The sequence below is a fragment of the Carex rostrata genome, chromosome 21, assembly GCF_964058835.1.
Source record: "Carex rostrata chromosome 21, lpCarRost1.2, whole genome shotgun sequence".
NCBI classification, from domain to species: Eukaryota; Viridiplantae; Streptophyta; class Magnoliopsida; order Poales; family Cyperaceae; genus Carex; species Carex rostrata.
The window spans coordinates 1,067,093-1,092,111 of NC_135938.1; the positions used below are offsets into that span (position 1 = coordinate 1,067,093).

The 25,019-nt window shown below is 33.0% G+C and overlaps 2 protein-coding genes across 2 annotated transcripts; both read left to right on the forward strand.

Annotated features, from left to right (window-relative positions):
• Window positions 1–5,901: 5,901 nt before the first annotated feature.
• LOC144573049 (Aldolase superfamily protein) lies at window positions 5,902–11,666 on the forward strand. Its single transcript, XM_078322729.1, has 13 exons — window positions 5,902–6,036; window positions 6,137–6,248; window positions 6,494–6,572; window positions 6,674–6,749; window positions 6,870–6,953; window positions 7,052–7,156; window positions 7,379–7,459; window positions 7,939–8,003; window positions 8,099–8,168; window positions 9,305–9,382; window positions 10,472–10,569; window positions 10,659–10,794; window positions 11,296–11,666. The coding sequence occupies exons 1-13, from the start codon at window positions 5,974–5,976 to the stop codon at window positions 11,440–11,442; spliced, it is 1,194 nt and encodes a 397-aa protein (XP_078178855.1). The 5' UTR covers window positions 5,902–5,973; the 3' UTR covers window positions 11,443–11,666.
• A 4,024-nt stretch (window positions 11,667–15,690) lies between these two features.
• LOC144573383 (monocopper oxidase-like protein SKS1) lies at window positions 15,691–19,928 on the forward strand. The gene is made up of 9 exons (XM_078323161.1): window positions 15,691–15,862; window positions 16,365–16,474; window positions 16,865–17,135; window positions 17,221–17,353; window positions 17,756–18,131; window positions 18,223–18,588; window positions 18,696–18,774; window positions 18,889–19,088; window positions 19,695–19,928. Exons 1-9 carry the CDS (start codon window positions 15,707–15,709, stop codon window positions 19,801–19,803), a joined length of 1,800 nt encoding a protein of 599 aa, XP_078179287.1. The 5' UTR covers window positions 15,691–15,706; the 3' UTR covers window positions 19,804–19,928.
• The last annotated feature ends 5,091 nt before the right edge of the window (window positions 19,929–25,019 follow it).

Here is a 25,019-nt window from a genome sequence, read left to right on the forward strand (position 1 = left end):
TTGCATCAATTTTAAAAATTCGCTTCGTTTTGTACATGACATCTTATTTTTGCACAATATTACAACTTTATTTTAGTAGTGCTACTCAAAGGTCATGATAATCATCTACATTAATTCGAAAAAAATTATCGGTACAAAAATTATATATCAATACATAAACCGTTGAATACGTAATTGGAACCTTTTAAAATAACAATAATAAGTTCAAGGGCTCCGTGAGTAAATTTTAAAGACTTTGGTGAAACATTATATAAAATAAAAGAATTATGAATGATTTTAATTCTACATATAAAAAAAGAAGAATTTTTTTAGAAACAATAAATTAAAAAATAGATTTTACCAAACCAACTTGATTGCTTTGTTTTTTACAAAAATCATAAGAACCGAGATGCCATTTCGGTCCCTTTTTTTGACCGAATTGTCATTTCGGTCCCATCCGTTTTCATAGATTTCGAGAAAAAAATATGTTGAAAATTGTGAAAATATTTCGGATCGAATTGTCATTTCGGTCAAAAAATATTCGGACCAAAATGACATTTTAGTTCTTATAATTTTTGTAAAAGAAAATAATCATATTGATTTCATAAAAAAATAAGAAGAAGCTAGTGTCCTGTGAAATGAAAAAAAAATGCAAATGATGCTGCACTTTTGGCCGTGATTTTTATATTTACCCCCAAAAAAATATTTTATTATAAATAACTACGGTTTAGCAAAATTTATAAAAATGCTCAAACCGCACAGAATATATGTGGTCCGGATTTAAAATTCCGAACCGCATAGAATATATGTGGTCCGTTTTTTTTTTTGATTTATATGCACTCCTTCAGCAGTTCGGGCAATTTTTGAGAGCCAATATCTTACGATCTGTTTTGAGATTTTTTATGAAACTCTACAGTCTTGTTCTATGAAGTCAAGATGGTATGTCGGTAAATTTTCATAATTTTTGAAGGTGTTTTGATATGTTAACCAGAGGTGTAAAGTTGGACTCAGAAGCACTCCTTCAGCAGTTCGGGCAATTGTTGAGAGCCGATATCTCACGATCTGTTTTAAGATTTTGTATGAAACTTCACAGTCTTGTTCTATGAAGTCAAGACTGAATGTCAGTAAATTTTCATGATTTTTTAAGGTGTTTTGTTATGTTAACCAGAGGTGCAAAGTTGGACTCAGAATGAAAATTTAAATGAAACCAGAGGTGTTTTGATATGTTAACCAGAATGACATATCTGATGATGATTTTGTATAAAACCCCTACGGCTATGGATTGAGAAAAAAAAATTGACGTAGAGACGCCTAAGGCTAAGACTAAGGCTAGCATGTTGTCTGTTGTTACTGACCCGAATTCATCAACCTCGGACGATGACTTTGTTCTATGTACGTTCAAGGCAGATTGTAAGAAATAGTATGTTGTTCAGTTTGTTTGAAATTTAGATTAGTTCGAATTTTTAAGTTTGAGGTTTGTATGAACTTTATTTGCATGCGTTGACAGCTCACAGTTTCATTCTGAGCCCAACTTTACACCTCTGGTTAACATATCAGAACACCTTCAAAATCATAAAAATTTACCGACATGCAGTCTTGACTTCGTAGAACAAGACTGTGAAGTTTCATACAAAATCTCAAAACAGATCGTGAGATATCGGCTCTCAAAAATTGTCCGAACTGCTGAAGAAGTGCTTCTGAGTCCAACTTTGCACCTCTGATTAACATATCAAAACACCTTCAAAAATCATGAAAATTTACCGACATGCCTTCTTGACTTCATAGAACAAGACTGTGAAGTTTCATATAAAATCTCAAAACAGATCGTGAGATATCGGTTCTCAAAAATTGTCCGAACTGCGGAAGGAGTGCATATAAATCCAAAAAAAAAAAAAAGCCGGACCGCATATATTCTATGCAGTAAGAAATTTTAAATCCGGACCACATATATTCTGTGCAGTTTGGACATTTTTATAAATTTTGTTAAACCGTGGTTATTTATAATAAAATATAGTTTTTTAAGTACAAATAAAAATCACGGCACTTTTGACTTACGGAGTAATCGCGGCCATTTTTATTAATATCCCTAAAAAAAATGAAAATTTTAAAAATAACCATGTGTACCATTTTTTTTTATTTCTGCCCTGACCGCCAGACTCTGGGGCGCCCCGTAAGGCTAGTGAGGCGCCAGCCCCCCGGGCGCCCCACGGTTCTTCTATTTTATTTTATTTTATTTTTTATTTTTATTTTTATTTTTATTTTTTTTAGAGATCTTAGTATTTTGATTTAAATAATTTTGTGAAGAAAAAATTTTATTGTTTAGAGTGTATGCCAAAAAAAAAGACAATAGTTGATTTGAAGTATATTTTAAAGAACTAAATTATTGATTTGATTCCTTAAAATTTATATGCATACCAAAATCATTAACCATAGACAATAGTTGATATGCAATATAAACTCAAAAGGATCGAATCAATTAGAAGCAAGCTTCTAAATAGCTAGCTATAGCGGTTTTGGACCCAGAAAGCTAAGCTACGGGCTAAAACTGCGTTAATCAAGCTACGACCGCTATAGCGGTAATAGCGGTCCGCTATAGCGCGTAGCGGCAATAGCGGTCCGCTATGCTACATGGGTTATGATTTTGCAATTTTTTTTTTCTGAAAACATGATTTTGCAATTTTAATGGGCCTTAATATCTAGATTAGTTTTTTTTTACTTTATTAAGCTATATCAATACAATGGAACATGTGCGGGCTATACCGCTATATCAATTAAATTTTGTATCATGCATTAATATATGGTAGTGGTATATTTTGAATATAAAATATATCGATAGTTTTTGAATTAGGGATATTTTGAATGACAATTTGAACTTTGTATTGGTTTAATATGAATAATATTAGAACTTATTAATTAATTTGATATTTTTTTTCTTGATGAGACATTTTTACTAGGCAAAGCGGACATAAGGACCTATTTGTAAAATGAACATATTTTTATTTTTAAAGTTCAAACAGTCGATCCGAACCGTTCATCTTGTTCTCCATATTAATATGTGCTTGGAGACCAAATTTTACATTTTTCTGATTTTTTTTTACTATTTATTAAGATGGGTACAAAATTCAATGGTCTGAATTTGATATTTTTTATACCCATCTTAATAAATAGTAAATAAATTCAGAAAAATGTAAAATTTGGTCTCCAAAGATATATTAATATGGAGAACAAGATGAACGGTTCGGATCGGCTGTTTGAACTTTGAAAATAAAAATATATTCATTTTACAAATAGGCCCTTATGTCCATAGAAGCATCACTCTTTTTACTATTAGTAGAAATATAAAATATAATTTTTGAAATAAAAAATGCTATTTATAATAGCTTTCGCTATAGCTCCGCTATTCGCTAAAGCTTTTTTTTTGTCTCCCCGTTACATCGCTATAAACGCTATTTAGAAGCTTGATTAGAAGAATGTTATATTATGGTTTCCACTAATTTTATGGCCTTCTTTTTCAGTCACTGCATTAGTTTATGCGTCAACTTTCATAGGTATAAATACTTGAGAAATAAGAGATTAATACTTGCAAAGAAAGATATTAATATTTTCATGCGTAACTTGATATGATGATCCTCTCTTTACAGTCCTCCAATAGTCTCCTCGTCAATATTCCTCTAATGAAGTAGTGGGGATTGATACAGGGACTAAAATGTAAAAGTGATTGCACCAGCATGTAGAGCATTCAAAAATACACAGAATTGATATAAATTTCAAACTTATTTGGATTTTTCTACAGTTAGTTATGAATTTTCAAAGTTTAATTTTCGAAAAAACTTTAAACAGCCATAACTTTGGCTAGGAAAGTCGGATTTACGCGTATGAGCACTTTTCGGAAAGGGGAGGACGAGACGAATCCAATTGCCCCGGTGGTCCACCAGGCATCATTGTATCGGAAGCATCAGAATTTCAAAAAAATATCGTTTAGTGCCTCAAAAATCCAGTTTAAGTTTCGTTCGATGGTAGGAAGCATCGTTTAGTGCCTCAAAAATCCAGTTTAGTTCCTCAAAAATGTCGTTTAGTGCCTCAAAAATTCAGTTTAAGTTTCAAAAAAATGTCGTTTAGTGCCTCAAAAATCGTTGTATCGGAAGCATCGTTGTATCGAAAGCACATTAGCCTATCTCATGTATATATGTATATATGTATATGTGTATATGTGTATATGTATATGTGTATGTGTGTGTATATATGTGTATGTGTGTGTATGTGTATATATGTGTATGTATGTGTATGTGTGTGTGTATATACGTGTATGTGTGTGTATGTGTATATATGTGTATGTGTATATGTGTATATGTGTATATATTATACATATATTATAAAAATTAAAAAAAAAAAAAGATCAACAAGTTGTTAAAATTAAATTTTTTTGAATAAAAGCAAAGTCCTTAATTAGTATTATATTTAGACTTGTGATATCCAATTGACAAATAAAATCAAAGTTCACAAAAAAAATAAAAAATAAAAATCATAGTTATAAAGAGTTACGACATTATTTCATAAAAATACAACTATTGTCTTATTTTTTGGCATACAATCTAAACAAGAAAATTTTTTCTTCACAAAATTATTTAATTCAAAATATTAAGATCTCTAAAAAAAAAATAAAAAAAATAGAAGAACCGTGGGGTGCCCCAGGGTCTGGCGGTCAGGGCAGAAATAAAAAAAAATGGTACACAGAGTTATTTTTAAAATTTTCATTTTTTTTAGGGATATTAATAAAAATGGCCGGAGTAATCGCATCTTCCAGTCTGGCGCTTTGCCACCGCTCATGCCACATTTTATAATGCTACCGAAAAAAATATTCGGTGGCTTAATTATTATTCTTAGCTATTAATAATTTAAATTATTGCTGTTAATCATCAAAATCAAAATTGACTCTAGTGGACGTGGGACACAAATTTGTATTTGAATTAGAAACTTTTAACTTTACGATTCTTTAATCAATGTTAAATTAAGATAAATGCATTGTGTTTCATACATTATTTTATAATAAAATTTAATTTCTGTCCGGTCAACTCCGCCTGTTCGAATGGAGTTTACACAAAAGGAGAGCTTATAAGATTAAACCTTATCTTATCTTATCTTATCCGGAGATTTTTTATTGGTAGTAATTAATAGAAAAAAAAGAGAAATAGAAAAAATACAGTTATTTTTCAATTAATAGTAAAATTGATATGAACAGTACTGATTTTAACTTTGATATGTTTTAATTAAGTTGCAAAAATAAAAAAAAAATTAGATCAATATGAACAACACTGATCCAAACTTTGATCTACTTTAATTAAGCTGCAAAAAAAAATAATTAAATCAATATGAACAATACCGATATTATTATCCATAAAAAACAACTGTCCTCTTTGTATTTCTCTCTCTTCTTTTTTTATTAATTAATACCAATAAAAAATCCAGTCTTATCCGCACCTTCCTTCAGAAATTAGAATTTGCGCTGCCACTTACCTGCTTTAAATTATGTAGCAGTTGTATTGTATCCCAGTAAATCTGTCATTCCGTAACTCCCTCTATATCACTCGCGACACACATTTCTTGTACTCAACTTTAGTTGATAATCTGTTTACATGCAAACTATCATGTCTACACTAGTGCAGTGCTAGTCCGTGTCCCCGCAGGTACCTGAGGTGAAATTGAAACAAATGGACGGCCTAAATTAATTTTATTCAGGCCAAACTCAATCCGGTGGCTGTTGAAGCTGTATTGGGTTTGCTTTAAAATTCGTGCCAAGTGAATGAACGGTTGAAATTCACAACTTGAACTTCAGGTACCTGAGGGAAATAGGATTCAGTGCAGTAGTGCTTAAAGAATTAATTAATATATCTATGTACAATAAAAAATATTTCTATCTAATACATAGTATTCTCCGCCTTCTCTTATTCTTTTCTACTCTGACTCTCACTCCATCTCTCTCTCTCTCTGTGTTGAATGATCGCAAAAATGTCACCGACTCTCTCTCCGACTTCCTCCTCTCTCTGTGCTTCTCCAAAGGCACTTCACCATCTATCTAACTTGACTCTGCAACTTTTTATCACTTCTTTTTGTAAATCACCTTATTAACTTGATTATTTTTGGTATGACTGATCAATAGCTAAATAGATCAAGCCCTCGGCTCGGATCTTCCCAATTTGTCTACTTCAGCTGCAAGCGGAGCTTTCCGATATGCTGTGTGACAGGTGGCAATGCCTCTTCCGTTGATACTGGTAAATTTTTCATTTATTTCTTTCCCAATTGTATCAAATTAATCCAGTTGAGAGAGAATTAGGTTGCGTTTGTGTAGCTTGGAGGAGATGTTATTTGATTGAGATATGCTGATTTATGTCATTCAAAATCTCATTCCTTAATTGAAGTGTATCCTGGTATGATATGCATGATATTGTCAAGTCTCTAAGATATCTGTGCCGCTCTACAGCTGTATATGTTTATTATTTTATTATTTTTTGTGTAGAACTAAGGACTGAGCTAGATGCGGTGTCTAGCTTCAGTGAGATCGTACCAGATACTGTTATCTTCGACGATTTTGATAGGTACCTTTTCTCATACTTATTTTCAGTTTTCTTTTGATAATGCTGACAGTTGACAGCTAACATGACACCTTTTGACACTACTAATTTTTATGAGATTTTAGATTCCCCCCTACAGCTGCCACTGTTAGCTCCTCCCTTCTTTTGGGCATTTGTAGTCTTCCTGACACCAAGTTCAAGGTACCAATTCATAGTTCTACCTACAATTAATACAATTCATCTTCTTTCTTTTTGATGACTTCGGATTAATGCTTACTTGTTCAAAGTTTGATTATAAACTTAAATTGCTCTTTTTGATAGAGTGCTATAGAGACTGCATTGGCAGATGGTGAATGCATTGAGCTAGAAAAGCCCAAGGAACGCTTGTCTTGTTTCTCTAACAAGGTTTACTTGCCTTATATTCTGCTATTTTCTATGCATACGCAGTAGCATGCTGATGAAAAATTAAAAAATAATGTAAACTGATTAGTCTGCGGTTTCAGGCTTTGGTGAATGTTGGTGCTGATTTGGCAAAGTTGGTTCCTGGACGTGTCTCAACCGAAATTGATGCTCGCTTGGCCTATGATACCCGAGGAATTATTCACAAGGTATGGATGTGACTCCTCTGTGTATTAGGGAACTTTTTTTCTTGAAAGATGTGTATTAGGGAGCTACCTGGCCACTAAATAATTAATCGTACATAACATTTTAGCCTTGTTTGAGTGCTGAACATTTATGCTACCGGAAGGGTACCCCAGCAAAGAACCGATGAGGCTAAAAACCATATATACTGAAACAAACTACTTGAGCATGCCTAATTGTTATTACAGGTGCATGAACTATTGAAGCTGTATGATGAACACGATGTCTCAACACAGCGCCTCCTCTTCAAAATCCCTTCTACTTGGCAAGTATGGCCTTTTCTGGTTTATGTTTGACAATTACAAGCTTCTTCTTGCAGAATTAAGTTGCTTTCAATGATTAAACAGATTAGTGTTGGTAAAACCCTGTTTATACTAGTATTAAACCATTTCACTACTAGTGGGTGGCTGTTTTTTTTTTTTTTTTCTCTTTTGTTTTCTTTGCCAGAACTGACACTAGTATCAAACTCTTATCACCAATGCCCTGGTACGCAGCTGGAATTGTATCCCAAGTCAATCAGTATGTTGGTATATGATGTAGAGTCACCTCTAGAATTTTAGACGTTCATTTAATCTAATAAACTACGAACTCAAAAAATGGATGGCTAAATTCTTAGCCTTTCCGAGAAAGGAGGGGGTGGTAATGACCATCTTGTTGGTGACATAATTATTGTCATCGGGCTAAACCATGTTTTTATTGATTAATTCATGTGGCTAATAGAGTTTTTTTTTTTTCCTTTCTGTTGAAGGGTATTGAGGCTTCTAGGCTGCTAGAGTCTGAAGGCATCCAGACACACCTCACATTTGTTTATAGGTTCTCTTACTTGTTACATTATCTTCCCATCTTTAGTACTTACCAACTTTCTTTCCTGATCTTGTAACACGTTGGGAATGAACTTTGTAATACAGTTTTGCACAAGCAGCAGCAGCAGCTCAGGCGGGTGCATCTGTCATCCAGATTTTTGTTGGCCGCATCAGGGTAACTGCCCATTTGACTCCCTTTCTGTTCATTTAACTTGGTACACTTTGTTTTTAGTTTGGTTACCCCCATTCGACTACATTCTGTTCATTCAGTTTGAGGAACTTTGTTTTTAGTTTAGTATACGATGTTGTAAATTAGACATTATTAATGACAGCCATTCTTCTAATCTCAGTTAGAAGCCAATCTTTTGAGTAATTTGCAAATTAAATAAAATAGATTTTTTGATTTATGCAAAATCTGACTACAGAACCCTTGAATATAGATGATTTATTCAAATTCCCAATGGTTAATTACTTCATGCAATTTTATTCAACGAACTTAAAGTTAATTTCGCAATTTTGGTAAACTTGGGCTTCAGATAAAAAAATGAGACTTGCTAGGGATGATGGTAAAATTGTGTTACTGTAGGGTTGGGATCTCCTGATAATGGTTATCTCGACAATCTTGACAACATATTTTTAAATCAACCTATAAAAGTTTCTGGAAAAAAAAAAAGAATCATAGACATGTTGTTGGCCTTATGATTGGTTGTGTATCAGATTTCATGTAGTTTTGAGTGTTATTTGATATATCATCACAGGCGATTAAATGTATATTTTTTTTTTTTTGAGTAAAGCTTGGAGGTCAAGCCACCCAACTATTTAATATCCTTGTTATTACAACAAAGATTTCCCCCATCCGGGTTTTGGACCATGGCCTCCCACATCAGAGACCATGTGTGTTTACTACTAGACCAAAGGCTAGTTCTTACAGGCCATTAATTGTAGACCGTTGCAAATTTCAAGTCATTTGTTGAATGATAAAAGTTGCATCAAATTCCATTATTTTGCATTCACACGATATGAATATGGTATATATCTCATTGCAATGGTTGGGTTCCAAAATTCCAATTTTTTTTTTACAATTATTAAAATTTCTTTAGTTAATCCATTGTCAGTGGATCCCACAACTTTAACGGTAAGTAATCCAATGAGTGGGTAAGTAATCATAGAAACATTGGGTGTATTTCTTCCTTGAAATCACAAGAACTGTCAAGTATTTTCTCCAAATATGAAGCATTTGTGCCTTTTGAAAAGATTCTTTTATTTAAGAAAATACCATTAATTCTTTTATTTTCTCCAAACGCTATGCAGGATTGGGCACGCAACCACTCTGGTGATCCTGAGATAGAAGCTGCCCTCAAAAGAGGAGAGGATCCTGGAATAGCTCTGGTTTGTTAATCCTTGTCATCCTTAAATAAATATCACTCTAAGGACAAATTCTTCTCATGCCTCTACAACACCAAAGAATATAATATATACCCTTACAAAATGAGTAACATGAAATGTATGCCCTCTATTAGGGGAAATTATCACATACATCCCCCACTTCTGTTTCTTTAAAAAAAAGGAATTCAAATTTCCTTTCCTTTCTCCCAACTATTTGTGTGCATCTGACATGTATTCGAGCACTTCCCTTCGCAGAGGTAGTTCCACTTCTTTCATTCATTCCACAACCGAATTTTGGAGAACACCCTTATAGATGAAAGTAACAACTATGGACCTTAGTTGTGGTATCTTTAAAACAGTTTTTCTTTGGGACATGGGGTTGTGATTTAGAACGGTAAATTACAGCTAATTTTCGTTTATTTTTTGTAGTGTTTGACATGATGATCTGTTATTTTGTGAGGTATAGTGGTAGGGTACATATAGATGTGGCGAACTTCAGGTTGGATCTATTCATTCAGGTCCAACAGAATTTAGATTATTGTGGGTTTCGGTCAAATTTTGTTCAAAGCTATTTTCAGGTTTGGGTCATTTGCATCTGAGATTGTTCGGGTCAGGTAATCTTCAGTTTAAGGAACAGTTCCAATATTGGGCTCTTTGGGAGCTCGGCTTCCATTGACTCTCTGATTTGGTTTGGTTGGTTGCAAGATATGTTTGTTTTTAGATATTTCAGTCAAAATTGTTTTGGAGTACGCATTGGCCTTTTTTCTGGTTAGACACGACATACAATTAGATTATCAGGTTTTGGTGTTAGTAATTGTTGGTTTTGGGTTGGATCAGGTTTGGACCGAAAGGAGTATGCTTTAATCTGTTAGGTCAGATCATAATTTGTTTCTTGTCCTCACAGAAAAATGGGCTCATTTTTTGTTGAGACAAGACAGGTAGCTCTTGGGAATTTGATCTCATTTTTTTTTCCCCAGCTCTTGTGCCCATAATATTTCATGATTTTAATACCATGAATAATGTGAAATTCACCCTTATATCCACATGAAAACATACTTGTGTTCTTGTTAAACCATAAAAATGTGTCTGCAGGTTAAGAAAGCTTACAACTATATTCACAAATGCAACCTGAAGACCAAAGTAATGGCTGCTGCTGTTCGCAACAAGCAGGACTTGTTTAGCCTTCTTGGGTACAATTACAATAAATTTAAAAATGTTTGTCTATTACAATGATGGATGAAGAACTTATTTGATTGACTCTCTTTTGTTGTCCAAATAGGATTGATTACATTATTGCCCCTATAAAGGTACTCCAAACTATGAAGGAATCAGTGAATCATCCCGATGAGAAGTATTCCTTTGTCAGTCAGTTGTCTCCTGCTTCAGCCAAGATGTATCAGTTGACCGATGAAGAGGTATATACTCCAATACACAATTTTGTTTAGATGGTTCATATTCATTTGATCAGATGACTATGTCGATGGTTCCTAAAACCAACGACAAGGGTATAAATTTTTTTTTATTATCAACATTTATATTGAATATTTCCTTACTAAAAGTAGGAAGTAGTCTTAAAAGCAAATTAAGTATTCCCTACTCACCATTATTTGATGATAGGTTCAAATTACTTTCTGAATTTCTTTTTTCTTAAAATGTAGTGTAGTTTCACTCCCGTGTATATTATGAAATATGATTTACAATGATTACACAGAACTTATACAGTAAGACTATTTAGACCTTATTTGACTGGTTTAAGATCCATGTTTGTTAGGTCAAGTATCTAGTCTATAATAATACCACTAATAAAAAGGAAATATAAATTAAATGAAAAGCTTGTCATTCAACTTCAGATATTCTCAGTATGCATCAACTTCAAGTACAAAAAATAAATGCATGTATTTCCAATGATAATGCAGCTGATGAAGTGGGACCAGCTGAGTCTTGCTGCATCTATGGGGCCTGCTGCTGAGGAACTACTTGCAGCTGGGCTGGAGGGGTATTCGGCCCAATCACAGCGTCTTGAAGAGTTTTTCGGAAAGATATGGCCTCCACCTAATGTTTAAAACTTTTTTGCATTCTCCTTTTACCTCTTTGAAAATGGAACAATGACTACTTTTTTGCTTTGTTCTCATTCCATACCGGCATAAAATAATCCATGTTTACTTTGGCTAGAGTTCTTTAATATCTGTTCATTGTATTATCTTCATGCATCTCTTATTTCTTTTTGGGCAATTTGTAGAATTTGTGTGAACATTTTGTGGGTTCAGTGTTTCTTGTTCTTCGTCAACTTATGCTTCTTCATGATGGTATACTATACATGTTTATCATCTCTTTTAAGTTACAAAAAAATACTGTAAAGAATGACAGTATTGATTGGCTCTCAAATATTCATTTGTAGTCTAAATTATGCTATCGTTCTTAGGTGCTACCTTGCTATTCAAAACCCTTTGTTTGGTTCAATCTGCCTCAACTATCACACCTGGTCAAGTCCATTCTTTCATCACTATGTAGTATGTGAAGATTTGGCACGAGCGATCACTTCATGTTAGCTGCTCTCATAATGAGACCCATGCCATTACTATACTAGGTCTTCACCTTGGGGCCTGTTCGGTCGGAGCAGTACCCATGGGAATTTTTGAAAAAGTTGGAATCTTAGGAATTTTTCTATGAGACTTGTTCAGAGGTTAAGTATAAATTCCTATTCTATATGGGTTTTCTTCCTACTTTTTGCCTTTTATTTCATGGGGAAAAAACCATTAGCTAGCTTAGATCTCTGTTTCTTTTTTCCCAAATTTTTATACGTACTTCATGAGATTTTTTTTTTATCATATACGAAACATTAAACATAATTAAATTAGCAACACTTAATTTGAGATAGATCAAGTTAATTTTGAGTTAAGTTCCTTAATGATGTGCACAAGTATATTAATCTGAATTAGTGATTATTATTAACACACTTAATATAGTTTGATTTTAGCATTCTATCTATAAAAATAAAATTCCCGACAAATTTCTCATGTATTTTAAATTTTCTATGGGTTGAAACTTGAAAGTCTTTGAGGATTCACAAATTGATATTCTCATTTTCATATTAAACCAAACAGACCAGACCCTTAAACAGATAATAAATTAGCTACACTACCTTACTAAACTATAGACTATAGTATTAGTATACATAGAATTAAATAGAAAATAAAGTGGCAATGAAGGAACTGAATTTCCTCACATGATTAAGCCACCGCGAAGCCGTTACTCTAATTGGAGCTCACTCAATAGTCAATACTTGTCCCAGTCTTTCTTTGGTTGCTGCTTAATTTGGATCCTCATTTCAACCGGAAACTCCTGCAATGAGGCTGAAGAAATATTTGACCAACTTAGCAATTCCTTTCAGTTTTGTTAAATTTTTAGTAGGAACTAGGAACGAGAAAAAAAACATTATTTTTTTTATTATTGATGGAGATTGTTTTTTTAATATGTTTGCCTGCTGCTGGTTTGCAGGTACCTCTCATAGTATTTTGTAGTATCCTTACAAGCCTTTAAAGTTGTAGTGCTTAATTTTTTATTTGGACATAAAAACATATTTGATCTTGTCAATATATTTCTAAAGAAAGGTCAAACAAGTTCGAGAAAAGATATGTGCAGTGCAGAGAGACTTGTAGTTAGATATGAAGATAGCTTACTTGACCAATTTTTTTTTATAGTGTTGTGATTATCTGAAAATGCATAAAAAAATCGTTAAAATTCAGACAGCAGTGGAAAATTTCAAAATTTTCAATGTACTGTACATTAGTGGTTCCATATCTTGTCATTCATGCTTCAGATATATGTACCGCATTTAAATATGTGATCACCAAATATATTGGATTTGAATTGTAAGTTTAATTTGGTTAGGACGATATGTAGATAAGATCATTACCGACTAATCTTACATGATATCTTCATAACTTTATTCTTATATTAACTACGTAGAGATCCTTATTCGCTAACAACTGTAATTAAAAGATGAAATTTCAGATTGAATATCAGCCCTCCAATCAAATAGTCTGTTTTCTTTTGATTCTATACATCTTTTTGATTTGTCCTCATTCTTCCCATTTCTTAAATATCATTTAAAGAATTTTAGATTGATTGATAATTGATTGATTATGTCTTCATTTTTTTTTTTTATGTCATTTAAGAAATGTTATTTGTCATTTAATATGTCATTTTATATGAGATTTGTATGAAAACATGTTAAAAAAAGATAAAATATATATATATGTCATTTATTGAAATATGTTATTTTCGTGTAAATGTCATTTAGTAATGCTATTTGTTATTTAGTTTAATTTTTTTTTTAAATATATCATTTTATATGAGATTTTTTTTTTATATTCTCTTATAATATATGTTGCAACGTATGGGCACAATACTAGTTTACTTATTAAAAACCTGACGATTATGTGGTTTGTAAGAGAATTGAAAACCAGTGCAATATCTGACTGAGTGCAATTAAATCTGAGTTGTCAATTTTAACTTGGCACGAATGTCAAAACGAACCTCCTATATCTACATATAGGCACTAAATTTCAATCGAATCAAACCGAATTGAATTTATTTTAGTTTGAGTTTGAGTTTGAATAAGATTCGAACCAAACTGTTTTGATTTGTTTCAGAACGAACTAATTTCTAATCGAATTAATTGCAAACTACAAATTTTTCAAGTCGAAGTCAATCGAATTACGAACTATAATTTATTTTGGTAGCCCTAGTTATACCCGTACTTTATGCATTCATTTTCTTCTCGCGGAACAAAATAATTCACACGGATTCCTTTTACCTTTCACGAATTCACACTGATGAATTATGGGTCAGCTCAAGATTCCCTTACCTTTTAAGCTCCTGGATTGATTAAAATCACGGCATAGATATAGTCAAATGAAACTTATTCCATTGTTAATTTTTTACGCTGTTGAAACATTTTTCTATTATAAGTTACTATTATATTAACAATTTTGAGCTTTGAAAGATTGATGCTTGAATCCATTAGTTGCATTATTTGAGATTCGAACCTAAATAGTTCACGAATCAATTTTGAACGAATTATATCCAGTTTGAGTTTGATTTGAATAAGATTTGAACCGAACTGATTTGATTTGTTTCAGAACGAACTAATTTTAAATCAAATTAATTGCAACCTTTTTTCAAATCAAACTCAAATCAAATCACGAACTACGAACTTTTTGTGCAGCCCTAACCCCATGTACCTGACTAAAGAAAATTACAAATGAACGATCCAGATTTTTTTTTTTATATCCTCCGTATTATTAAACGCATACCGTGTCAACTCACAGAAGTAATTTGCTTTTCTTTCCTTACTACAAAATATAATGCACCGCATTGGGCATTTGTTCTTCGTTCGTCTTTTCTGTAATTGTGGGATTTTTGTTCTAGTTCCCAAATCCCAATTCTCAATTGCAATAAAAAAGAAGAAGAAGATTGTATAGGACTCTGAAATGCAAAATATTTATGTGACATGTCCATTAGATACCGCTCCGTTTTCATGTTTGCTGTTCTTCATCTCGTAACCTAATTTCTGAATCTAATTTAAATCAGTCGATGCAGTTACAACTTCTTTGGCGTTACTTTTATCTCAAAAAAAAAAAAAAAAAATTTCCGTTTCAAATAAAGTTCGAATGCACCTGGACTATATCGGGGAGAGAAGATCCTTGGCATTTTCTCAGATTCCGGGTGCTTGGATTTTGTAGACCGGGTCTATTCAAGAAAAAGACTGACAGCCTTCAACAAAAACGGCAACAAAACGATCGGACGGCCAAAATCTCTTCTCTTAATCCAACAATCAGAGATATGAATAGGCAATAAGAGAAAGTGATTATTATTGTTCTTACCTCATTGATTATTGCCTTAATAGAGCGGATCCTTTTTGGGATTTCTTGCCTTAATCGGAGAAATTAGAACAGGAGATCAGCATTCCTGGACTTGGAGCACAGTAGTAAATGTAGATTATGCAACAACAACAAAACAGAACAATTACAATAATAACAACAGATTTATTTCCATATTATCGAGGATCCAAAATTCTAAATCTCTCACTCTAGTATTATTTTGGTCTATGATAGACCGAGCTCATGAAGGAACAATCGCGTGATCCCTTTCCATTTAAAACGGTTACAAGTGGCTCCATTCGTCTTGTTTGGAGTTCTCGAGTCACGACAAAACACAAGGCAGAGAAGGAAGAGAATAGAAACCAGAAACAGAGCATATTTGAGACCAGGCTGCCGCCATTCGTCTTTCTTTTACGAATAATCGTGCGCCGATACCACTAACATGCGCCTATCCAGGCTGCCGCCGGCTGTGCTACTGTGCGCCGCTTCAGTCTTCGTTTCGTTCTCTCTCTCTTTCTCTCTTTCTGGGAATACCACGGGGTATTACTACTTAGAGGTCTATTACAAGGTTCTAAGCCCACTGGGAGTGCCTCAAAAGGTGTTTAAAGAACCCTATTTTTTGTAATCTTTTCACATTTGTATGCATTCCCGAAAATGCTGAGATCTCTTTTTTTTATTATTTTGTTGCTTTCTCTGAGAAGAAATCTCAAATGCTGCATTTCTAAGTGTTCATAGATTTTCTATGTCAAATTAATATTTCTGAGACTGAAAAGTTCTAAATTTTGTGTGTCAATTGGTGTTTATTCCGAGTTTTATGTAAACTAAGAACGCTTGTCACAATCTAGAGCTTCTTTTTCCCTTTTCTACTTGTTCATACCTCTTCCGTGCTTGCTAGAAGGTTTATAATTTCATAAATAATTTACAGATTTGAGCCGGTTTATTGCATTGAAAATATGAATTAAACTTTCATGATGGCATTATATTGCACTTGTTTAAAAAAATAGAACTGCGTTTTTTTTTTCTCTATTTTTGTTTTTGTTTCTGAAAATATTGTGACTTTTTTATGGGAACTTAAGATTGCTATTGTGGAAATTTTGTAGGTAATTACAGTTAATGGGACCATTCCAGGGCCTTTAATTAACACCACCACCAATTGGAATGCGGTCGTCAATGTTTTAAATGGCTTGGACGAGCCGCTCTTACTCACCTGGTACCCAATTTCTCCAGCATTTATCCTTTATAATTTTATAATTTGATGTGAAAACTTATTTTTATTCGATTATCTAAGCTTCATCTGATCATATGATAATCCCTAAACTTCCAATATTTTTGTTTAACACCCTTCTTTCTTATGTGCGCTCACGGTTATATATGCAGAATGAATAGTTCAAGCACCATAAGCCTTATTTATGGTTATCCAAAAATTCATTTTTCAATTTGAAATTGAAACACACTTAGTTTGCTAGATTGTCCATGCCTCACTCCAAGGAAAAGAAAAAGAAAAGTTGTTTGTTGTTGTAATGAAGAATTTTGAAAGTTCTATAGTTAGAAGTTGAAAACGAGGAAAATTTAGGTGCCACCTTTCTGCATCTTATTGTAGGGATGGATTACAACACAGAAGGAACAGTTGGCAAGATGGAGTGCTTGGTACCAACTGCCCGATACCACCAGGCTGGAACTGGACGTACCAGTTCCAGGTCAAGGACCAGATTGGAAGCTTCTTCTACTTCCCTTCCTTGGGCCTCCAACGGACTGCTGGTGGATTCGGGCCTGTCACAGTTAACAACCGCAATACTATACCAGCTCCATTTGCCCAGCCTGATGGCGATTTCACAATTTTTATCGGAGACTGGTACACCCAAAATCACACAGTAAGTTCAGCTTTTAGAGTCTGGTATTTGTCTCTCTTTGTTTGGTATGAGATAATTTAGGAAACTGTTCATATTTTTTTTGTAGGATTTGAGAAAGCTGCTAGATGAAGGAAAAGAACTGGGGATACCTGATGGAGTTCTGATTAATGGCAAGGGACCATATAATCCCACACTGGCACCAAAGACTTTTGATCATGAAACTATAAATGTTGAATCAGGTGAGAAGTTGCATTATTGCTAGTGTCTTATTGTACTCTAGTCATGTCAATATACATATTGCACTGTTAAATTATATATGGCACCTGAATAAATTTCAAATTTGGGTTTCAGTTTTGATTTGGATTATGGGTCGGTTGGGTTCATGATTAATGATTATGCTTGTTTCGGAGTACAGCACTAATGGCTTGAAACTTCAGTTGATCTTTTTGTAATTGTATCGGGATTTTTTTATGGGGGTTTATTTTTGGGTCGGTTTCAGATCTTTTTGGTTTTTGATGGGGGTTTATTTTGGGTCAGTTAAGGTCAGGTCTGAAATTCAGATCCTTGTCCATTGGACTGGAAACCAGATTTCTGAGGCTGCATGGCACAATAGCACTAACCTAATTTTTAATTGTACACAGGAAAGACATACCGGATCCGGGTTCACAACATTGGCACCTCCACTAGTTTGAACTTTAGGATCCAAAGCCACAATCTACTACTAGTGGAAGCTGAAGGCACCTACACAATCCAACAGAACTACACCAACTTAGACATACATGTGGGTCAGTCATACTCCTTTTTAGTTACAATGGATCAAGATGCAAGCTCCGACTATTACATTGTGGCCAGTGCGAGATTTGTCAATGAGTCGGCTGAGCCAGCTTGGGCTAGGGTTACTGGTGTTGCGGTTTTACATTATTCAAATTCACAAGGGGCTGCATCAGGCTCACTCCCTGACCCTCCAAATGACATTTATTACCGGTCCTATTCCATGGATCAAGCTAAAACAATCAAGTAAGTCTTTTATTTTAATGGTATATATATGTACTTTGAAATCAAAATGATATATCTAAATAATGCTCTATATCGGGTGAACAATTTTCAGGATGAACACAAGTGCTGGTGCCGCCCGGCCAAATCGTCAGGGCTCGTTCCACTATGGTTCAATAAACATAACTCATACATACTTGATAAGAAGCGTGCCACCACTTTACATAAATGAAAAGAGGCGTTCAACACTTAATGGAATCTCGTACACACCACCTGACACTCCTTTGAGACTAGCAGATCTACATGAGTTGGAAGGGGTTTATACACTAGACTTCCCTGCTAGGCCAAAGAATAGGCAGCCTCGGCTGGGTAGATCTGCTATTAATGCTTCTTATAAGGGGTTTATTGAGATTGTTTTTGAGAATAATGATACCACAATTCGCACCTTCCACTTGGATGGATATGCATTTTTTGTTGTTGGGTATATGATCTTTATTCTCTCTTTTTCCTTTTCTTTTTAATCAATGTCATCTCTCATCATATGGTCTTGATATTCAATCTTCTGATGAAGATATTTATGGATTTTAGGATGGATTACGGGGAGTGGTCAAAGAATAGCAGAGCTATATACAATAAATGGGATGCTGTTTCTCGCACAACAACTCAGGTTCTAAGCCAAATACAATTTTCTGAATTTTTTTATTGCCAAATAGGCTTTGCTGATCCTCTATATTTTGCATTTTCTGCTTTATTTAATTTTTTGTTTTTATTGTAACAATAGGTCTTTCCTGGAGCATGGACAGCAGTATTAGTGTCTCTAGACAATGTTGGATTCTGGAATCTGCGATCGGAGAATCTTGACAAATGGTATCTAGGCGAAGAGGTTTATGTCAGAGTAGCCGACCCAGGTGGCTATAACAAAACAGAGATGATGGTGCCACATAATGTTTTGTACTGTGGTCTTCTAAGCAAACTCCAACGGTAATTTTTTTTTTTTTTTTTTCCATCAATGGGTGTTAGGCTAACCCTAGTCTAGCTACCAAGTTCCATTGGTTCAGTTAGCTGATCCTACCAGTGTGCATCAGTAGACACCAATATGAACTATTCAGAATACTAGACTAGGATTTTAGCAAAGAGAAGGCTTAGGTGCTATGGATAGCATATATAAGCCCTTCCGTGCTACGGTCTAAAAGATCTATCGTATAAACTTTAAACTTCGATCTACTCAGTAAATTAGTTATATAATGTACTTGTAGAATACTAATTTTTACTATTTTTTATGATTTATAAAAGATGACAAAAAATAACTTCAAAATAAAAGAAAATTGTCAATATTTTAGACCATTTTTTGTCATATATGATAAATCATAAAAATAGTAAAATTTGATATTCTATAAATTGATTATATAACTAATTTATTGAACTACTTAAATTGAAATTTAAAATTTATATGATAGATTTTTGAAGCCGTAGCACAAATGACCTTATGCTATTCATAGCACCCAAGCCTTACTCTCTAGCAAACTAAGCTTGTTCCTTCCACAATTTTGTGAATTTATTTATGTTAATGCTAATTTCCTTTTCCAGGCCACAAACACCTCATGCAATTAAGTCAAGTACTTCATCTCTGGGAGTAGTGATACTCAACCTAGCTACCATGTTAGTACTGGTGATGTTAGCCATTATTATACCTTAATTATGCTATATACCAAAGATAATTATCCTATTTTTCTTGGGATTGAAGTTGTGTTTTTAACTGAATAGTGAGTTCTGTTGGATGAAGACACTTGCTGGACATGTAAAATTTAATTAATTTCTTTTCATATCCATAATTAGATTTCCTATATAGATAAATATTGTGACTTTTACTTTCTCTTTTTGCTATTTTTTGAAAGCATGAAAGAACTCCAATATACTGAAATAATTTTTTCCTCTTTTGTATGTCCTCAATAAATTCTTCTTTCAATATTTATTTTAGATTAAATTATTATTATAAGGAAACAATTGAGGTATTAGCAATTAATGCAAATGGCAGATCTATATTTATGGAATCATAAATAAAGAATTCAATCATTTTGATTTGCACCTGTATGATCATAATTACAATATAAATTAAGTTACTTTATCCAAAATTAATATATTAGCATTAAAATACGATAAATAATCTCCACAAAAATAAAATTATCTATGATTTCTACTATATTTCGAAAGATACTTAATTACTAAGCGGTCATTTGATGTCCATACATGTGCATTTAACATGCATATTGCAAACAAACAAACAAAAAAAATTAGCAGTGCTTTGACGATATGTTACAAATTCATAACAAACTTTTTATTTTGAAGATTACCGAATTTAAGTACGTAGATTAATAAATAATTTAATCTACAGAAAAACAATATGGTAGTTGATTTTTTTTTTTAGGTCTTGAATTTGTAAGGCATATTCCGTTATTTAGAGTCTATAACTGCTATTATTTGCTCTTAAAATCAGATCGTCCTTTTTTTGGATTTTGATCAGTATCTAAAAAAAGATTACTTATACAACTTATTTAATATTTAGCATATTATTTCACAAAAAAAATATTTTATCTGTAATTTAATATCAACATAATTATCATGTTAAAACTATTTACTTTTGAACATTTAATTAAAGAATAGTCTAGTTAACATACATATTTTTGTTTTTGAAAGCTTCGCAGAGAGGCTACCAAGCATAGTAACAATATATGCGAATTAATTCGTATTTTATTTGTTTGTTTTTTTTACGTTTTTGAACTGAATTCCAAATAAAACGCAAAAAAGTATATAATACGTTTTATTTGCGAATAAAATACGAGTCGCGAATTATTCGCGATAAAAATGCGAAAAAATTGTTTAAATTTTTTTTGTCTAAAAAGAAAAAAAAAATTGGATTTTTTTTCTTCTTTATTGTACCGAATCCCAAATTTATTATGAGTGTTCTAATAAATTAATACAATTAACAATTGTCGTGAATATGATGCAATATACTTTGGATTTTCTTAAGGAATAATGAGTAGGGTTATAATCCGACATTTTTATTAATATTCAACTTTAATTAGAAATTATCAAATATGTCTCCAAAACCTAATTTTTTTCACGACAATAAAGATTTAAACAAAAAAGAAGAAAAAAAAGTTTTAAACCTAATTTTATTAGAACACTCATAATATAATTACTAGTAATCGTGCCCGTGCACAGCAACGGAAACAAATTATGTAGTAGAAAACCTAATTTACTAAAGTATTTTTTTCATAAAAAATAGAGAAAATAAATATCACTGAATGTAAACCAAATATATTATTTCTGAATTGAATATAGGAATTAAAAAACATAGCATTCTCTAATAAAAACCATCAACATACAAAGCTAAAACAAAACAAACAACCTAAAAGCTACTGAAGTAAGTAATTTCAATACGTTGACACCATATTTTGTAGCACCTCACGGCATGTTGAGTCTGCACATAGTAAACAAACTGTTTTAATCAAGGAACTTCAAGTTGATTAATATTTATTAATTTAAGACAAAGAGTATTTTGATATTTTAATTTTAGACAAAGAGAATTAAAAAACACGGCATGTTGATTAATGGACAGTGGAAATATCTGTGGCGAGCAAATGTTATATGTGCTTTGTTAATTATCTCACATGTGCACTGTTTTTTCTCACATCTTTTCTTGTGTTAATCGTGACACAATGTCCCAATTAAATTTAACAAAGGAATTACATAAATAAATATTAAATGTAATTACATAAATAAATCAGGAGAGAGTAAAAAATCTGTAAGTTTTTTTTTTTTTTTTTTGCATTCAAATGACTGTAAGCTATACATCTATTTTGGGATACACATGTTTGATTGTAAATATAAAAGATTTCCTAAAATTAATTTAAAAGCTATCCTTAGATTTGTTGCCAGTATATAATTAAGGAGCACTGATATCCTTGTTCTCAACATCTTGAAGATAACATGCAGCTCCACCAGACCTAACTGTTGTGAATTCAATATCCTTCGGATCAATTTATGTCAATTTCAATCTATGAAATCTAAAAGTCATTTTGGAGTCTGTGTTTAGGCCAGCTACTTGTCAAATTAGGAAAAGCAATTCAAAAAATTAAAATTGAGAGAGTGAAGTGGACCTCAACATGACCAGCATGGAATAGATCAATGCACCTGGAGAGTTGGAAATAACAACACAGAAACAAAAAGAAGAGCAAAAGAAAAAAAAATCACTTTTTCTTTTAGCAACCGTTAAAGAAAAGAAGTTGCCTCCACAGAGAGTAAAAAAATCACTCATTGCTATATGAAAAAAAAAACAATCAAAATTCAAATTATTAGATTTATTTTGTTCGTGTGTTTATGTCAAATTTTACTTTAAGTAGGCATATTTTTGCAAATCACACTATATCTTATCGTAATGTGAAAAGAACATTGGTAACTGTATATCATATTTTGCAACAAAGAAGCAACATTTTGGGATGCTTTGCAGCAGGCATGATCATTATCTCAATTATATGGTATAAGAAGTAGCTTCAATCAAATTTTGGGATTCTACCAGAAAGTACCATAAACCAAATTTAAAGCTCGGCAGAAATAAAGTAGGAACACATTAATTTGCCAAGTTGATATGAAAGGATACTTTAGTCACTTATGTATGCACCTAATGGTTGGTTGAATAACACAAAATTTGTTGGTAAAATACAATAGTAGGTAGGTAAGCATGCTACCCACATGAATACAGACCTAAACATATGGAACTCTACATATATATAAATAAACCAAAATTCGACCAAACTAACCTTGGTGGCAGTACTTCTCATATTGATAGCATCATGCCCATCTCCAAGGAGTATCTTTGCAGCCTCGTCTAGTGATATTGTATCAGCATAAACATAATGTGCAATAAATTAAACAATAGAGAACAATAATTCAGAAGAGCAATTATTTGCTAAGCTTTGCAACGTGATTAATTGGATAGTATGATTTGTTAAACTTCTTATGCTATGACAAAAGGAAATAGGTTTCCTTTGGTCTGCTAGGAAAAATTGAGGCATCCCAAATGGAGTTTTAAGTTGCTCTGCTTGTTTGATGGGTTGCTACTTGTTTCTTGAATTTATTTTTTGCTACCTAGCTTTTTAACATTTTTTTTGGTCAAAAATCTTGTATTAACTTTTAAGTTTATTTGGTTTGGTTGGCAATCTGGTTCGTTGGTTCTTATGTTTTGAAGTTGAAATAAATTTTTATTTTGACCACCTTTAGTATTGTTTGCATGGGCCAACCAATCTCTGATCCAAAATTTATGGCAAGTGAATGAGCTTTATCATACGTGCCATCAGTTTTAACACAAGAAAAATAAAAATTTCTCCGAATATAAACATGCAAAATCTGAGTTTAACAACTTACATATGTTGTGATGAAAAGCTTGACAAAGTTCTGAGTAAGGAGGCCAAGGGACTTCTCTCTCCTTTGATCCAAAGCTGAAAACAAAAAAGAATATATCTTTAGAATTAATTTGTTCAACATAAAAAAATGAGAACATATAACAACTATAAACTGAGAAAATATTTGGTTTTTCCAAAAATTGACCAGCAACACCAGGCTTTGGTCCAAAGCCAGCACAGTTGATGGGAGAGGAATCAAGTAAACCAGTTCATTTCTCTCTCTCAAAATTCGTGCATTGATTCAGTATTCATCTTCTTCAAAAACATTTATTCAAGATCAAAATTTAGAATAATGAATTGAAATCAAATGTTAAGCCTTTATTCATGACTGTGATTTCTGAAAAGTTTTATTTTGCCCTTGCTTTCATTTAAATTTTCCATTGAAATATAACATTGTAAATCAATGCAAATATGAACTGTAATTTTAGCCAAGAAAATTATTTGGCAAGAAAAGTGCACATCAAATATGCAAGACCAGAATCTTAAATAGAAAAAAGAAAGAGATAATAGCGAACTTACTTTAATCGGTTTGTCCAGTGCATTTGGTAAAAGAGGATCCTGTATTGCGCTATCCTAATGACAGGGACATAAGAACATTTTTATCTCGTTTTAATCTCAAAAACTATATACAATACATTAAATTTTACCTTAATTTTTTAATGAAAAAGGAAAATAGGCACAAACCTTGAGAACTTGCAGGGCTTTTGGAATTCCAGAAAACCCAATCCATGAATATTGATTCTTCCCCTTTCTTACAAGAACCTAAAAGAAAACAATTACAGTTGTCACAAACACAAATCTGGATTTCTTGTTTTACATATAGAACCCTGCAATTTGTGATTTTACATATCTTCTCTATACATTTTTTTAAGGAAAAATTAACTTACCGCATACCCTGAAATGGTAAAGAACGATACCAAGGTCGTGGTGCTACCCTACGACCTCACCTCTAGGTCCTGCTTCCAATCCACGAGCACAAGTGACACCGAGGCACATAAGCAAAAGAAAACCCCTAACAAGTTGAGTGTTGAGCGACTCAAAAACCTAGGGCCAAGGAGGCGGAAGCCGGAGATACGGATCGCGGAGAGCACTGTGTGCAGCGCGTCTGGGGGGGCTGGTCACTTCGCTGTCTCGCTGGTGGGGATTAGGTTAGGGGTTATAACTTAGGTTAGAGAAGGCGGGGATGGGATCGCGGAGAGCAATGGAAAGAAAAGGAAGAAGGGCAGAGATGGGATCGTTGTCTTGCGACTGAAGGAAGAAAAGCCAGCGACTGAGGAGATGAAGAGAAAAAAGGAAAGAGTGAGAGGATCCCAAGAGAGAAAAGAGGGAGGAGATGAAGACAGAGAAAGAGAAATCGATCTGCTTTTCTGCCAGTGACTGAGGGGAGAAAGAAAAATTCGTGTAGCTATACATGTAGCGGGTCCAATTTAAACTAAATTTAGACTTCTAC